The 17524-nt window shown below is 50.9% G+C and overlaps 1 protein-coding gene across 1 annotated transcript in view; it reads left to right on the top strand.

Annotated features, from left to right (window-relative positions):
* The window catches only part of Mgat5b (alpha-1,6-mannosylglycoprotein 6-beta-N-acetylglucosaminyltransferase B), a 65186-nt gene that overhangs the window by 29872 nt on the left and 17790 nt on the right, over positions 1-17524 (top strand). The window contains exons 9-10 of the mRNA XM_034507501.2: positions 13120-13251; positions 14583-14716. Coding sequence (XP_034363392.1) covers positions 13120-13251; positions 14583-14716 — 266 coding nt within the window. The remainder of the gene's footprint in view (positions 1-13119; positions 13252-14582; positions 14717-17524) is intronic.

Here is a 17524-nt window from a genome sequence, read left to right as displayed (position 1 = left end):
GGGCAGGTGTTTGGTTCGGTCGCTCTGTTCTAGCCCACACCAGGACTCTCCTCTCCCACCTCTCACACCCGAGTCCTGCCCTGCCCAGCTCCTCTGTCCACTTCAGAAATGGGATGCTGAGTCTAAGGCCGGTGCCCACTGCTATTGCCTATCCATGGCCAGAGCAGCAACTGTGGGCTTCCTGGGCATGGAAAGGACTGGTAACAACTGACCCAGTTGAAAGCCACTCACCTGTAGCCATTGTCTTGCTACATACACACACTTGTCTGTGCACACACAACATGAACTTACAGTATGTAACACATGCGTGCATATCATAAACGTATGTGTGTAACCCCCACATGCACACACACAAATTTATGCTTGTAACACACACATATGTATGAACTTACATAACACCCACATGCATACACATATATGAACTTATGCATGGAATATACATGAATGTGTGTATCATCCACACTCATGTACATGTGTGAACTTGTGCATCTGACAGCCACTTTTACACACATGAACTTATTGTGTATGTAACACTAACATGCATAAATGTGAATGTTCTCGCACACACACAGTGCACACTATCCTCACTCATGCAAATATGTACCACTGCATGAAGACACACACATACCCACTTATATGGATATGAACACACTCACACCTACTTGCACACATGTACACACATGTCCAAATAGCCTCTGTTCTCATGTGCATACATATGTTATATACTAAGGCATGCTCACTTGTATGCGTATGCGTGTTCAACACACACACACACACACACACACACACACACACACACACACACCCTAACAGCATCTCACCAGAGACTCAGTCCTTTCTTTCCCTCAGGCTTCAATTCCTGACAGGCTTTTGTGGATCCCAATCCCAGGAAGGGCCTCATCGCTTCTCAGAACTCAAGAATTCAAGCTCAAGAAGTTGGTAGGCCTGGCTGTGCCTGAAAGCCCTGACCTTGGTCCCCTGAGGGATTAAGTGGGAACTATCTTGCTTTGACTGGGCAGACGGGTGCAAACAGCCCAACCTCTCCTGCAGTCTCCTCAGGGAGATGCTTTCAAAATCTGTTGCCAGATACAATTGGAAACAACTAGCAGTCAAAACAAAAGCAAACCCTCCTTCCCAAGGGCGGGGCCCACTCCAAGATTAACAGCACCAGCCATGCTGGGTTTGTGCTCAGGGTGAGGACCCTAGCCCCAGCTGCAGCAGACACCTGCTTGTCTTGCACAGACCAGCACAAGGACCCCACTCTTGGCACCCTGGCTGAGTGAATCTCAACCATGCTCATGAACATTCAGGTCAAGATGCCACAACGCTCAGAGCTGTGGCCTTTCTCGGCGGCCTTCCTAAGTGCAGCCTTGGGGTTGCAAGAAAACCATAGAATAGGGCTGGCTTCCCCTGGCTTGTGCCAAAGGGCTGTCTTCTCCGTGTACGTAGGACAGGGCCAGAGCATGGGCTAGGGCCTGGAATGGAGCTTAGCCTTGGCAGGTTTGTCGGAGTGTGAGGGCCCCTCCTGAGGCCCTCTCATGGCTGGAAGTGCTCAGGATCCCCTTGACTGCAGGGGCTGAGAGAAGGGTGGGGCCCCGAGTGGGAGGTTTAGACAAGGAAGGGCCCACTGAGCTAGTTAATTTTGTTAGCTTGATATGACCTGTAGTAACCTGAGAAGAAGGAACATCCACTGAGAAATTACCAAGATTAGATCTGCCTGTGACTATGGTTGTGAGAAACTGTCTTGATTGGAAATTGATGTGGGAGGGGCTAAGTCCACTGTGAGCAGTGCCATCCCTAGGCTCGTGGACCTGGAGTGTGTGTGTGCATGAGTGTGTGTGTGTGTGTGTGTGTGTGTGTGTGTGTGTGTTTGTGGTCTCATACTTTGTTGGATATGAAGACCTTTTCTCCCCCCACTGCAATTGTAAGATTGACAGGTGTAAAACCCAGTGGACGCTGAGCTATGGTCCTCAGTACACACCCTGTCCCTCTGGCACTATAGAAACGCAGGCTTTTCATGGCGAAGGACAGTTGGAATGTGCTGGGTTTCTCTCGGGTTGTGGCAACAAAGGCATCATGGCTAGGTGGCTTAAACAAGAGGCTCTTCCTCATGGCCCTGGAGGCCAGCAGTCTGAGATCTGCTGTTACAGGCGAGTTTTCCTGAGGCGTCAGGAAAGGTCCATTATGGGGTGCTCCTCAGCAGGTGTATACATCAGACTTATCCCTGCCTCCCTCTGCTTGGCCTCTTCCCTGCCTGTGTGTCAGGATCTAAACTTCACCCATTACAAGGACTTGGTCCTAGCTGGATATGGTGGTTCACATCTGTGACCCTAGCACTCAGGATCCTGAACTGAAACGGGAGAGTTATCATGAGTTTGAGACCAGCTTTGACTACAAAATAAGAGACCCTGTGATGGTTGGTTGTAATTTTCAACATGATACAACCTAGAATCTCGATGAGGGTGTATCTATAAAAGCTTGGCACGTCTGTGGGAAGAGGTTGTCTTGATTACTTTAATGGATGTGAGAAGACCCAGCCCACTGTGGGCAGCACCATTCCCTAGGCCAGGAGTCCTGGACTGTTTGGGAACAGAAAGAGCTGGCAGAGAATGAAGCCTGTGTGCACTCATTCTCTCTGCCTTTGATTTATGTGCACAGCTGCTGTAAGCTTCTGCCCTGACTTCCCCCACAAGGATGGACTATAACTAGAATGGCAGGCAAATCAAGCCTTTCACCATAACTGCCTTTTGTCGGGATATTTTATGACAAACAGAAACGCGACTAGGACTGACCCTAGTTCATAAAATAAAATTGAGAAATGTGTCACAGTCACATGAGGGAGGGCCCAGGCGACCGACCCAAGTTTCTTTTTAAAAATAACTTTTTTTTATGTATATGGTATTCTTTCTGCACATATGTCTGTACACCACATGTGTGCCTGGTACCTTTGGAGGCCAGAGGTCCCTCTGGAACTGGAGTTACAGATGGGTATGAACTTCCATATGAATGCTGGGAATTGAACATGGGTTCTCTGTAAGAAAGGTCAGTGCTCTTAATCACTGGGCTATCTCCACACCCTTCATTTTAGAGACACTGTTTCCAAATGAAGATACATGCAGAGAAACTGGTGGGAGAAGGAGACAGTCAGTATGCCACATGTGAACATTGTGGGGTGGGGAACAAGGCACTCTGTAACAGTATAGTCAGCTTGGATAGGCCTGGACAGACACCATGGAAGGATAGGCTTGGAGGCATGGTCACCTGTCAGCCCAGCAGCAGCAGAGGATGGGGACTTGAGGGCCATTGCATTCTGAAAGCGCCCTTGTCTGCAACCAGACCCTGTGTGGGCAGGCACGGGACAAAGACACGGCATGTACACTGGTTGTAGCTCATTCACAGATGTTCCTGCCAGGTGTCTCGTCCATCCGCTGACTAACAAGAAGTCTGGATGGATGAGCCAGGTTTTCTCTCTTCCTCATGTTTTGGCATTTTAATTAATCGGCTCGCTGGAGGGATGTCTGGGGCAGTGTGCAGAATCCACGTTTGGCTCTGGTGCATCAAGACGTTTTAGAGGAGGGAGGTGGTGTGTGAGAACAATGCCACCTGTGAGGGAAGTGTGCAATGAGGTGGTGTCAGACACCCACGCCTTGCTCCCGCTGCCTGTGCACAGGGAAGGTGATATAAAGCCAGGGCCCCTGTCCCTGGAGCATCCCGAGCCGTCCTCTTGAAGGCCTGTCTCCACAGTGGGTGTTGGAGAAGGAAGTCTTGTCCTTTCTGCCTGCAGAGAATTGGCAGTGCTCACCAGTTTTATCTGCATAATTTCAAGTGTTAACAGTACATGGCATGAGAGAAAACGATGGCCTCTTCATCCATGAGTGAAATTGGGTTTAGTAGAAAATTAGTTGACTTAACTGGTAAATGATGGAAGCCTGAGAGGGACGCGTCTCCACAAGGAAGCCGAGGAGGGAGAACTCCTTGGCTGTCAGTGTGCAGTCAGGCAGGGAATCAGACTCCAACCCAGGGACATTTGCTCAAGGGTCCCACCCCGGGAATGTCAGAAGCGGGAACCACATCTTGTTTGCCTGGTGCGCTTTGCTTGGCCAGCTGTGGCAGTCAGATCTCTCTTTCCCTGTGACAGATACTCCAGAGTGACACTTTAAAAGGAGGGATGATTTATTTTTAGCTCATGCTGTATAAGGATCCAGTCCAAGCTCCTCTGGATCCATTGATCTGAGCATGAGATCAGGCAGAGAGAACACCGTGGCGGTGCATAGTCAAGGCAGGGGCATGAGGTGAGGCGGAACGTCGTGGTAATGGGAGCATATGGCCGAGGCTGCTCATGTCAAGGCTTCCAGAAAGCAGAGAACAAGACCGGAAGGGGTTGGGGAGAGGCTCAGTGGGTAGAGTACTTGCAGCGTAAGCGTGTGAACCAGAGTTGGATCCCCAGAGTCCAGAGCCAGGGAGCCTGTCTGTGATCCTGGTGCTCATGAGGTGGAAACTTGATCCCTGGGAGAAGCTGGCTAGCAAAGCTGGCTGTGGTGTTGAGTTCCAGCTTCTGGAGAGTATGCCAGGCATTGAGGCACGTGCCTTTAATCCCAGCACTCTGGAGGCAGAGGCAGGCAGATCTCTTGGGTTTGAGGCCAGCCTGGTCTACGGAGTGAGTTCTAGGACAGCCAGGGCTACACAGAGAACCACTGTCTTCAAAAACAAAGACATAAAATACAAAGTGGAAAGTAATGAAGAAGACTCCTGATACCAACCAGCTTCCACACGTGTGTGTACATGTGCATGTGTACCCACACGTGTGTGAAAACACACACATAAAGTAATGGCAGGAAGGGAGGGAACAAGACACCCTTCACAGCATGCTGCCAATGACCTCCTTTTCCCAGCCAGACTCTGCCTCCTAAACATTCTACCATCTCCCAAAATGGTACCACCATCGAAGGACCAACCCTTCAGATAAGAGTCTGTGGGAGACACTTCCTATTAAACTGTAGCACCAACTGAGACAGGTTCTGGGGTTTGAACCTGTGCAGATCTGGCTGTTCTCAGCCAATGGGATGTGGCCCAGCTGTTTCTCAGGAGATAGTACCAGAGCTGGGCAGTTGACAATGGTGACTGGGTGGAACTACTGCCATTCTCTGAGGGGTGCTGTGGTTTGTCATCTTGACATAATCTTGAATCACCTGGGAAAGGAGTTTCAGTGAGGGATTATCTAGATTAAGTTAGCCCGTGGGCATGGATGTGGCAGACAATCTTGATTATGCCCACTGTGGGCAGCATCATTCCCTAGGCTAAGGATTTCACACTAAGAGTGCAGAAAGCAAGGTGAGCACCAGCATGCATGCATAGATTCATTGCCCTCTGCTCTTGACTGTGAATGTGATGACTAACGGCTTCAAGTTCCTGACTTGACTTCCCCACAGTGATGGACTGTAACCTGGAATTGCAAGCCTACTAAGCCCTTTCTCCTTTAAGCTGCTTTTGTCAGGGCAGGGTATTTTATCACAGAAACAGAGATGGGACTAAGATGGAGGGTGTCCTTAGAATTTTTGTGTAGGAGACTTGCTCTCCACAGTTATGTGAGTGGCATTTGGAAGTGGGATCTTAAGGATGTAATCAGGGTTAGGTGGGTCCCCAGCATGACATTAGTGACTTGGTAAGAAAGGAAAAGAAACCAGAGTTTGCTGTCTCACTAGATAGCACCCATGAAAAAAAAAAAAAAAAAAAGCCAGGTGTGGCCATACTTATGGCCACCAGCCTCACTCTAGGTTCACTGAGAGACTACTGTCTCAAGGGAATAAGGCAGAGGATAGAGATGACACCTCCTCTGGCTACCACATGTACACAGGCCCGTGCACTTGTGGGTGGGTGTGTGTGTGTCTGTGTGTGTGTCCACGCATGCATCACACACATGCACACACAGCCAGAAAGAAACCAGACGAGGGATATACACCTCTAAAACCACTTCTTGCTGGTCTTGTTTCTGCTTCTTTCAGCCCTGTGGGGAGTCTTGCTTTGGGCTTGGAAGCAGAGCCCTGTCACCTTTGTGTCTCCCAAGAACTCCAAACAGACTGGTCCTTTGTGAGGTTTTGTGGAACTGCTCTGGCTAGTGAGAGCCCCTAGGATGTGATGCTCACCTGATTAAAAAGAAAAAAATTCCAATGCCAGACCCTACCTGAGAGAGGGCCCCTAGGGGCCAGCGTGGGCATCAAAAGCTGAAATGGGTCACCCTTAGGGATGATGACCACTGAGGGCTGCTGAGACTGTCTGTCCTGGTTCTGGCAATGTGGTGTGGGTGAGAGAGGCTGAGCCTGGCCTAGCATTAGCATAGCCAGGTTATATAAACCTGACACTCCTAGCTTCTTCACACCAGCGGTTCGGTAGCTGGAAGGGTGAGCGTATGGTTTCCTGGACTCTCCTGGGAGACCCACAGTCCTATTCTTAGCCTTGAGCTTGCTTACTAGCAAAGAACACTGGGAAAGATGGTGTTAGCCTTAGACAACCCACCTGCGTTGTCTGCCCAGCACTGAGAGAGCTCGCTTCCTCAGTTTCCCTTTTCCGTCCCATGGTCCATGGCCACCGTGGATATCTCTGAAGCTATCTCTGTGCTTTGTTTCCTCTGAGCCACTCCTGTGGGACCTGATAGTTATCCTTGGCTTCAGGTCAGGACCCTTTAAGAGCGCCCATGCATGCCAGGCTGGAGGTATCTGAGGACACCTACCCTCCCAGGAGGTGGAAACCGAGGGTGAGCTCTCTAGGACAGTATCAAAGGCCCAATATTGGACAAAGCATGGGCAGCCATGCTGGGAGGAGACTGTAATTCTCTTTTAGTAATGTCCCTGCTTTCTAAACCGTTTCACAGATGCCCAGGTAGGTCTCTGGGTTCCTCCTGTATGCCACTTGATGTTCTGGGATGGGTACAATGACCTGCAGTAGTGAGGGCTCATGGGAGACGGAAGGGCAATGCCAGTGATGCTAAGGAAATAGGCAGACCTCAGAAGAGACAGAGCATCCAAGGCTACCTGGTCACATGTTCCCAGCAGTGCGACACATTTGGGGAGCCCAGAATCCCTGGGTAGCCTTTAGCTCTGGAGCCAAAGGTATTTGAGCAATTTTAGGAAATCTTTTTAATTAAGTCCCTGCTACACAGACACACACACACACAGACACACACACACAGACACACACACACAGACACACACACACAGACACACACACAGACACACACACACAGACACACACACACACAGACACACACACAGACACACACAGACACACACACACACAGACACACACAGACACACACACACACAGACACACACACACAGACACACACACACACACACACAGACACACACACACACACACACACAGACACACACACAGACACACACACAGACACACACACACAGACACACACACAGACACACACACAGACACACACACACACAGAGGGAGAGAGAGAGACAGACATATATATATATACTCACACAGAGAGAGACAGACAGACATAGACATGGATACACGCACACAAAGACAGACAGAGACAGACAAATACACAGAGACAGACAGCGAAACATAGACACTAACATATATACACATACAGAGAGAGAGGAGAGAGGAAGAGAAGAGAAGAGAAGAGGAGAGAATAGCTTTTCCCCAAATGTGAGCAGTATCTGGAGATTATTTCTAGCTGTGGACCAAAGGCATAGAGAGAAATAAAGTGGAGGAGTGGAGGAGTTTCCGCGGAGGAGAGACAGTGGAGATGCATCTGAGCAAGATGGCACAGAGGCGGGGGTGGACAGCAGGGGAGTGCTGGGTCTTGCACAAGGCCACCCGGCACCTCATGTCCACAGAGGGTTTTCTCTATAGCAGAACTCAGCAGACTGCTTCCTACCCTGCCCCATCCTACTCTGGTCTTCTAGCGAGAGAGAGGGCTGATTCTTGCCCTGTGCCATCTGCAACCAGCAAGGACTCCCAGGCAGGATGGGACCCGGTGCCTCTGGGATACAGAATGCTGGGTTCTGGGCATATGGAGGGGTGGCTGCTTTAATGATTGCAAAATGCACATCACATGAAATATGTCATCTTAACCATTTTACAGGGTACAGTCTGATGGCTTTAAGTACATTCCGTTTAGTATGCAGCTGCAGCTCTCGGCCGTTTTCAGATCTCTTCTTGCAAAATTAAGACTGTCCCCACTATGCTGTAGATCTGTTTCTCCCTTCCCCAGAAGCTAGCTGTGTGTGCTTACGTGTGTGTGTGTGTGTGTGTGTGTGTGTGTGTGTGTGTGTGTGTTTAATACAGGGTTTCTCTGTGTAGCCCTGGCTGTGCTGTCCTGGAAGTTGCTCTGTAGACCAGGTTGGACTTGAACTCAGAGATCCACTTGACTCTGCCTCCCAAGTCCTGGGATTAAAAGTGTGTACCACCACCACCACCACCACCAGGCTCACACCATGCGTTTAAATGGGTGCTAGGATTACAAATTCAGGTTCTCACATTTGCTCGGCAAGTGATTTTCCACAGAGCCATCTCCAAACTAGTAGTTTGTTAAGAAGCATATCTCCCTGGGACCTGGGGTTAACTGCTTAGGCTAGGCTGTCTGGCTAGAGAGGCCAGCACTGAGATTATACATGCATACTGCCACCTCCAGCATTTTACATAGGTGCTAGGGAATGGACTCAGTTTTGCCTGCTTTCAAGGCAAGCACTTTATTAAATGGCCACCTCTGTAGTTGGGACCCTGGCTTTTCTGTGTGGGCTGATTTGTATTGAGCAGAGAGGTGGAGGGACTCAGGTGACCTGTGTGAGTGTCCATGTCCTTGAGCCACTGCCCTATCCATCCCTACCTCTGTATTAAATTACTTTTTTATTTGTGTGTGTGCATGTCTCTCTCTCTCTCTCTCTCTCTCTCTCTCTCTCTCTCTCTCTCTCTCTCTGTGTGTGTGTGTGTGTGTGTGTGTGTGTGTGTGTGTGTGTGTGTAAGTTGGTTTTCTACCACCTCACCCATTCTGAGGATCAAACTCAGGTCATCAGCCTTAATAACAAGTACTTTTACCTGTGAAGCCATCTCACTTAGCCTCTGCATGTTTAGTTTCCACCCAAGTGGTCCAGGGAGCATCCCTCAGGCCACCAGGTTTAGCAGTTCTAAAAACTGCATCTTTTCAGTGGGGCAACCTTTCCTTGAGAAGCTCTGAAATCTTATTCTATGACTCAGGGTCCATGGAATAAGAGCTGGTACTTGAGATGCAGAAGCATCATCAGGAGAGTGTTCCAGCTGGAGACTGTGCAGCCCGGGAGCCACCTCTGGCTGGGACTGTGCAGAGGGAGCCACCTCTGGCTGGAGACTGTCAGGCTGGTGTTTTTTTCAATTCAAGAGGCAGCTGCAGCCAACCACTTAGTGTCAGATGGCCCATAAAAGTGTACTTGAATTACAGGCTGTAAACCTAGCCAGCCCCCTGAGTAGCTGACCTTTCTGCTCCCTGGTACTCAGGTGCCTTTGGGAGCAATGAAGCTCTGCCTGCCTTCCCTCAGGGAATCAGCAGAAAGTGAAAACCTGGTCCCTCGGGCAAGGTGGCTGCAGCTTCTCACTTCCTCCTTCCCAGGAAAGACACAGGGGACCAGCTTGGAGGCTCCCCCACCCCCACTCCCATCCCTCTGCAGAGTTTCTCCAGCTGTACACAGGGCCCTGGTGTCCTAGGGCTGAGGGACAACCAGTTGCCTGCAGAAGCTTGGGCTCCATTCGATGCTGCTTTCCCTGGGTGAAACAGAATATTCTGGATGAAGCTCCCACGCCCAGACCTACCCTCCCAGGATCTCTACAACCAATGCCTCTTTTTTTTCAGTCTGGAAAGAGTCCTCTCACTGACGACATTATTGGGCAAGATCCTGAACTCAGTCCTGAAATTTCTTTTTTTTTTTTTTTTTAATTTTTTTAAATTTTTTTTTAAATTTTTTTTTTAAGTCATGAAATTTCAAAGCTAGCCTGCTCTCCAGGAGCCTTTAGTTCAGACAAGATGATTGGGGGTAGCCATTAGGTAAGTCTCTCAGTGCAGATGACACAAAAGAGAGAGGCAGCTGGAGATTTGGCTCCAAAGTTGTCACTGTGACCAAAACAACAGACAGAGTTGAGGGGCCTTCTGATACCAAGGATTCTGTCAGGAGATGCAGCTAATTATATGTATAAGAACCTGGAGCAATAACTAGTACCTTTCTAGAGAAATGGCAACCCTATTGAATGCTGTTTGGAGTGCACTGGGGGCCGTGGTTTAGTTTAAACAGAACATGAGTTTGTATCCTAGCACCCAATGTAAGAACTGATGCTTGGTAGCCGGGCAGTGCTGGCACACACCTCCAGTCCCAACACTTGGGAGGCAGATGGATGGATCTCTGTGAGTTAGTTCAAGGTTAGCAGTTCCACAAATCACGCTTCAGGTTTCCAGAGATGTGTTTCCACGGTGGCTCTAAATCCAGTCAAGGTAACAATAAAGACTAGCCTAAGAAGTCAGACATGGAATCATCATACATCTTAAACTCAGCACTGGGAAGGCAGAGACAGGTGGGTCCCTGGGAATTCAAGGTTAGTCCGGTCAGAGTTTCAGGCCAGCCAAGGCTACTACCTACGTACTGAGACCCTGTCTCAACCAAACCAAACCAAGGAAATCCAGGGACAGGGGCACACATGTTTCCTGGAAGCAATCAGAAAGATGTGAGGAGACATGCCACTTCAAAGGTATAGGTAGCTGAACCCAGACACATTGATTTATATTTTCTCAGCACCAGATTCCCATAGGGAGAAGCAGTGGCTACCCACTTCCTTGAATCTGCCAAGAGAGGGCGAGAGCAAGGGTCCCTGGGTCCCTTCGTCTGTGGTTCTCAGCTGAGTGAGATCAAGAGGAGGACCAGCACCTGCCTTCTTCTCCCCGGTGCTGTGCAGCTCAGCATCACTAAGGCTCCTACAGGGGTGTTGGCCTTACTAGAGGAGTTTGGGGCTGGGGAGAAGGACACAGGAGAGATGCCCTACATAGCAGAGGTGTTGATTTAACACTGAAAAATACCGCCAAATATTTCATGGACTCTCTGGCTGGGAACTGCTTTAGGGTGCTACAGATCATGGGCTCTCTGCCCGTTCTCCATCACTGGCTGGCCCAGGAGGCATCCTTGCCTTAGAATCCTGTGTTCTGTGATACCTGGGGGGTCGTAGGAAAATGGACCCCACAGAGCAAAAGGCCCAGGGCAGAGGCCGTGTGACAAGATTAAAGGTTTTATATATAAGGAATGAGGTCATTAGGGCCTTGCTTGCCTGGCTCCACAGCAGTGTCTGGCATTGGGGGCACATGGTTGAGAGATAGCTCAGCAAGGCAGGTTGCTGGCCTGGCTTTCCCTGTCATCATGCTCTGTAGGGACCCTGATACCACCATATCCATCCCCAGCCCTAGTCCCGGCATCTTTTCTTTGCAGTCTTGTGGGACAGTGCATCTGTATCACCAAAAAGCGGCCATAGTGGATGGTTTGTTCAGAACACAGTGTGCACTGGCCCCTCCCCCAGCCTGGGCCAGGATGTGCTGAGCATGCACAAACCGTACAGTGGATGCTGGGCTGGTACTTTTCCACCTGGCTTGAATTATTTCAGAGAGCCTGAGACACAACCAGGCAATGGATCAGTCATGGTCCTGTGTCTTTAATGAGTCTGTCCTTGTCAGAACCCATCACCTCCCTGGCCCAAGGTTGCTTGTGGTATGGGCTCCCAGGAGACCTTGGGGCCTCTTCCAGCACTCTCTTGCATCTGAGGTACAACCAAAAGAGGTTTTGTCCTGTTCCTTCAAGCAGCCAATGGCCTAAGGCAAAAAGCGGGACACCCAGCTCAATAAAAGGCCACTTTGGACCCCCGAGAGCCAAGAGTTTCGGAAAGACAAGGACTCTTTGCATTCTAGGCCTGCTTGGACATGGTCTTCCTTGCTCTCAAAATCTAATCAGCTCCCAACAGCTGGACCTGATGCCTGCTCTGTCTGTCCCTATGCCCTGTTCCTCCCCGGGCCACTCACACTTCCTGGGGCCTTCATAATCTAGGGACCACAGGGCTCCTGGGGGATAGGGCCTGGCACCCCATAATATCCTACAAAATGTGTATTAAAAGGAAGGACACAAGGGACTCATCACTGTCCTCCATGTTATTTTGACCCTGGGCTTTCTACTCTATCCTGGTATAAGGAGAAGGGGGAGGGGGCCATGGGCAGCAGAGGCTCACTCCAAAGTATGAAGGGGAGAAGCCAGGGGGCTTCCCAGTCATTTCCTCAGGGGCCTAGTGGGAGGTGATGGTTTCACCGACAGAGAGTTGGGTGCTTTATAGTGCTGAAGTTAAAGTGTGGCGGCTGTGCCAAGGCTTAGAGCTTTCTCTAGGGAGATCCCCAACCAGATGGCTGTTCTAGAAGAATCTGCAAAGCTATGGCCATGTCCTTCAGGCTCCCATGATGGCCGACAGTCAGCCTCCTGTCAAACAACAGAGGATCTCCACTTGTTTCTGACCCAGCCATAGCTTCCGGGTCACTGGAGGCAGCTGGGGGTGGGGGGGATGGGGAACCCAAACCTTTGTGTTTGTGAAGTGCCAGGCACAGGCAGGCCCCGGGTCCCAGGGGCCTCAGTGCTATGGCTGGCTGGAGCAGGGAGGAGCTCCCTAGAAGTCTGCAAGAGCTGGGTCAGCGGTGACATTTGGAATCCTTGGCACTGAGTGGGCGCTGAAGGGACTCAGAGGGCTTTGGTTCCCATTCACGCTACTCTGAAAACCAGACTTGTTTTCTGAGCAAACGCAGGCCTGCAGGAAATGCAGAAGTCTCCTTCCTCCTGGCAGGTGAACCAGGCCAGGTGCACTGCTTGGCAAAGCAGCCTGGGTGGATTTAGGTCCCCCTGCCCCTAGGTGGATGCCCATGTGCAGTGAAGTCATACAACTGCATAGGGCCGTCCCATTTGATTCATCTCTGAGAGTGGGCTCTCACCGCCCCGTCCTCGGGCAGTCTCCCCTTGCTTCCCGCCCTGGACTGTGGGAACTGGGTGGGTGCAGGGCTGGGTGGGAAGGTGGGTGTCTCCCAGCTCAGACTCTGATGGGCTCTTCTCTCAGTAACTTAGGGGTGCCGCCAGGCCGGGGGAACTGCCCGCTCACCGTACCCCTGCCTTTCGACCTCATCTACACGGACTATCATGGCCTGCAGCAGATGAAACAGCACATGGGGCTGTCCTTCAAGAAGTACCGGTGAGAGGCCCAGAGACTGCTGGGACCACAGCTCCTCCCCCATGCCTTTCTTCCTGCCAGCTAGCCCAGGGTAGACCCAGACCCAGGGACTTCTTGGCCCACAGCTCCTTCCCCAGGCCTTTCCTTTCACCAGCTATCCCAGGGTGAAACACTGCATGGCCCTCTTCTTCCTGTCTCAGCCCTCCCTTCTCTCTCCAAACCATTCCCATCCCAAACAGATCACTGGCACCCCTTTAGAGCCACCCATGCCCCTGCTGGATGGGGGCTGAAGCCTGGTGGAATGGGAGGTGACCTGGATGGAGGGCCCGAGACATCCCGAGAGTGAGGAGGGTGGGAAAGAACTCCTCTGTGGTCAAGATCTCCACCATGGAGCCTGAAGTGAGGGTACCAGCCCATACCCTTTCCCTGGTGACTTCCCAGGATCTAAGGCAAACATGTTAAAGCCAGCAGCACGGGGTTCACTCAGCATCAGGAGCCCCACTGTTCATTCCTCTGGCCCTAATGCCATCAACGATGTGATTTCATTAGAGGGAGGTGACGGCCGGTGTTATTGCTTTTGTTATTAATGTGCACTGTGTGCACATTGACATCTTGCCCGCCCCACCCCCTCTCCGTGGGAATCAGGAATCCTGCCGACCGCAGCACTCTGCAAAAATTCTGGGTCACCCAGAAGAATGCTGGGCCCTGGCAGCTTTGTGTGGGGCAGTGTGTGTCTAAGTGTCAGCACCTTTCTTCAGGAGCCACTCAGGGTATGGTGGGTGGGTAGGGTTTCTGGAGGCACAGTCTCAGTCTCAGAGTGACCTGGCCCTAGGTTAGCTAATCCTATAGAAACACTGGGGTTTAGACTACAAGCTTTGGAAGAGGGGAAACAGTGGAGGAGGGAAGCCAGGGGTCAGAACTTCTTTTGAGCCCTGAGAGCTCCCCCCACCTCCCCACCTTGCAGAGAAGGTTTAGGGCAGTCTCCTAAGCTCAGGTCCCCAGAACCCCACCCATGAACACTGTTCTTCCCAACAAAGTACAACTTACAAATGACTCTGGACAATGGAGTGACCACACCTCCTTTAGACACCGCCTCTCTTCCTAGCCTTATTTCAGTGGAGGTGGTGGTTTGGCTTCTGGGTACCAGTCAGAGGCCCTGCAGGCTTCAAAAGTGGCCACTGCTATTCCCATTGGGGAAGTTGGCACTGAGAGGGTGAAGCACCACTGTGGCTGCACAGTGAGGTGGGGTCTAGGTGAAGTCCTTGTCAAGTACTGTATTCCCCTGACCTAGCCACAGGGGCACACAGAATGTGTGTATGGCCTCAGTCCTGGTTCACTCTTGGGGAGGACAGGTGCAGAATCCGAGTCATCGACACCTTTGGGACGGAACCAGCATACAACCATGAAGAGTATGCCACACTGCATGGCTACCGGACCAACTGGGGTTACTGGAACCTCAATCCCAAGCAGTTCATGACCATGTTCCGTGAGTGTTACTGGGAGAGAGGGGGTACCCTGGTATATGCAGGGGCAGGTCTCCCCATGTGTGCAGGTGTGGGTCTCCCCATGTGTTCAAGGGTGGGTCTCCCCTTGTATGCAGGGGAGAGTCTCCCCATATGTGCAGGGGTAGGTCTCCCCATGTTTAGGGGTGGGTATCCCCATATGTGCAGGGGAGGGTCTCCCATGTGTGCAGGGGCAGCTCTCCTTCCTCCTGGGCCAGAGGAATGGACTTAACAAGCACCTACCATCCCCTTGAGTAGAGAGAAGCAGGCATCACAGAGATTCTAGAAGCTGTGTCCAGGGCTGGTAATGCCTCCAGGCTGGGAGCTCTCAGAAGCACATGGCTCAGAGCAGGGGTCCAGTGGCCTTCCAGAAGTTTCCAGAACCAACCAGAGAAACTGAAAGTAGGCTGGGGCAAAGAAATGTGGGCCTTTCTACACAAAGGGATGATAACTAAGCAGATGGATGAGCCGGAAGGTTCTGGAAATGCGGGAGCTTAGTTAGGTGCCAACACAGGAGTGACCCTGAAGGAAGGGAACTCCTCAAGAGCAGTGTCAGCCATTTGTAGCCTGGTTTTTATTTCTAGAGCTGAGGATCACACCCGGGGCCTGTGCACGTTAGCTACAACCCCAGCCTACCCCACTTCAAAAACTTTGACAAGGCTCTCAATATATACCTGAGTCTGGCTTTGAACTCCTGCCTCGGCCTAAGGGCTGGGATTTCAACCGTATGCGGTTCTTGGTTAAGGGTCTATCTGGTATCACTGAAGATACCTTTTATTGTGTGTATTCATTTGTGTGCATGGGGGCATGGCAGTGGCGTGCACACATGTCATGGCAAGTGTGGGGAGTCAGGGGACAACTTGCTGGAATCAGTTCTTTCCTTCTGTCATGTGATTCTCTATGATTGAACTCGAGTTGTCAAGCTTGGTGGCAGGCACCTCCTCCACCCTGAGCCGCCTCACTGGCCCTCAGCTATGAGCTGAAGCATCATAAGCATCTAATTTGTGGTACTTCAGAGACTCTGGGCCAGAAAGCCAGATAAGCCACCTTGTTAGGACCGTGTCTAAATTAAGAGCAGAGTGGTTCTGCACAGTTCCCAGAGACTTGCAGAGGATATGATCTTTATTCAAGGCGTCAAACTCGACATTTCTGTCAGCAGCTTAGGTTCCGGCTGCGCCGGGCAGAGATGAGACATCAGAGTCACTGAGTGATGGCTTTATTAGCTCCCAGAGGGGTGGGACAATTCCTGCAGCCCACGGAGTCTGGAGGAGGAAACTGAGGTCCAGAGAGTTACTGCAACCTGTCTAGGGACACACAGCTCTGTGGAAATCACTCTTTTCTGGGGAGCCCATTTGGAAGTTCTGTGACGCCCAGAAGAGAGTGTAGTTCCGATATATGTGTCACAGGGGAAGTCTAGAGGGAAAAGGTATCAAGGGAGGGCAGGGGACCTGGGGTAGAGAAATGAAAGCTGTAGACTTTGAGTCTTGGGTAATGACCTACTTAGAAAGGAATTTCAGATATGACAAGAGAGGCCTAGGGGACCAGGTATGTGTCGATGTGTCTGGCTCGAGAAGAAACTTAGCAGGCAGAGTGTATTAGCTGACTGCAGATGGCCAAAGGCGTGGAGATCAGTGTGCAGACAGAAGATGGGTTAAGAGGCTTCTGCAAGAACCTAATAAGTGCTTGGGGGCAGAGGCAGGGGGATCTCTGTGAGTTTGAGGCTATCTTGGTCTACAGAGCGAGTTCCAGGACAGCCAGGGCTACACAGAGAAACCCTGTCTCGAAGAAAGAAGGGCTTCCTAACAAGGGCCATCAAGATAAATCACCAAGTAAAGGAGCTTGCCACCAGCCTAATCTCCTGAGTCTGATCCCTGGGCCCCACAGCATGGAAGGAAAGAACTAACTCCCACCAACTGACCTACACACACACACACACACACACACACACACACACACACACCGTTTATTAATTCATGCTATAAAATATATTTTAAAAATCTCCATGAGAAAAGTAAGACTTGTCCTAGGGTAGAGCTTATTGAGTATGAAGTTACAGATGTGGCAAACTCCTACTCACCCTCCTGAACCCTAATCAAATGTTTCTTCTCTTTTCCCCATTACATATACTCTTCCCTCATCTTTCAAACAGTGTGCTTCCTTGCCTTATAATTATTCTGTTCTTTTTAGTGTTTTGAGACAGAGTCTTAGCCCAGGCTGGCTCTTTTTCCCTCTCCTGGCCTAACCTTCACCTGCCCTGAGCCCTTTGTCTAATTGTCCCTGTTATTTTAATTGGCCACTACCCTTCCTTGTCGATTCACACTGACTGATTCAGCTAATTATTTTCTAAATCTGTTCCTTCTGGCAGAGAGCAAGGCAGGCCCGATGTGTCCTCAGCTGCTGAGGAAAGGGAGGCCACCGGAAGAGGGAGGCAGCCAGCCCAGCTGGGGGTGGACAGGAGGGAGGCATCCAGGCATCCATCCATCTATCCATCCATCCATCCATCCATCCATCCATCCATCCATCCATCCATCCATAGGCTCTGGCTGCCTCTGTGCTGTGGGGATGCCTGGGAGACAGTAGAATTATTGTCTGTCCTGAGTATCCACACAGAGAGAGCTCTGGGCCTCAGGGCCGGACTCTGTCTCACCTCCTGAAGCCAAGAGCAGGAAGCCTGGGTCAATCCTGCAGCCAGCCTAGGCCCATGAGCGTCCACGAGCGTTCCCAGGCATTGTGATGGGAGGCGTGGGGCCTGGGCGTGGGGCTCAGTTGGCAGAGTGTTTGCCTAGCACACA

This window comes from Arvicanthis niloticus, chromosome 6, assembly GCF_011762505.2.
Source record: "Arvicanthis niloticus isolate mArvNil1 chromosome 6, mArvNil1.pat.X, whole genome shotgun sequence".
Classification (NCBI taxonomy): domain Eukaryota; kingdom Metazoa; phylum Chordata; class Mammalia; order Rodentia; family Muridae; genus Arvicanthis; species Arvicanthis niloticus.
Note: the sequence above shows the minus strand (reverse complement) of the source record. Positions and strands in the feature narration are given on the sequence as shown.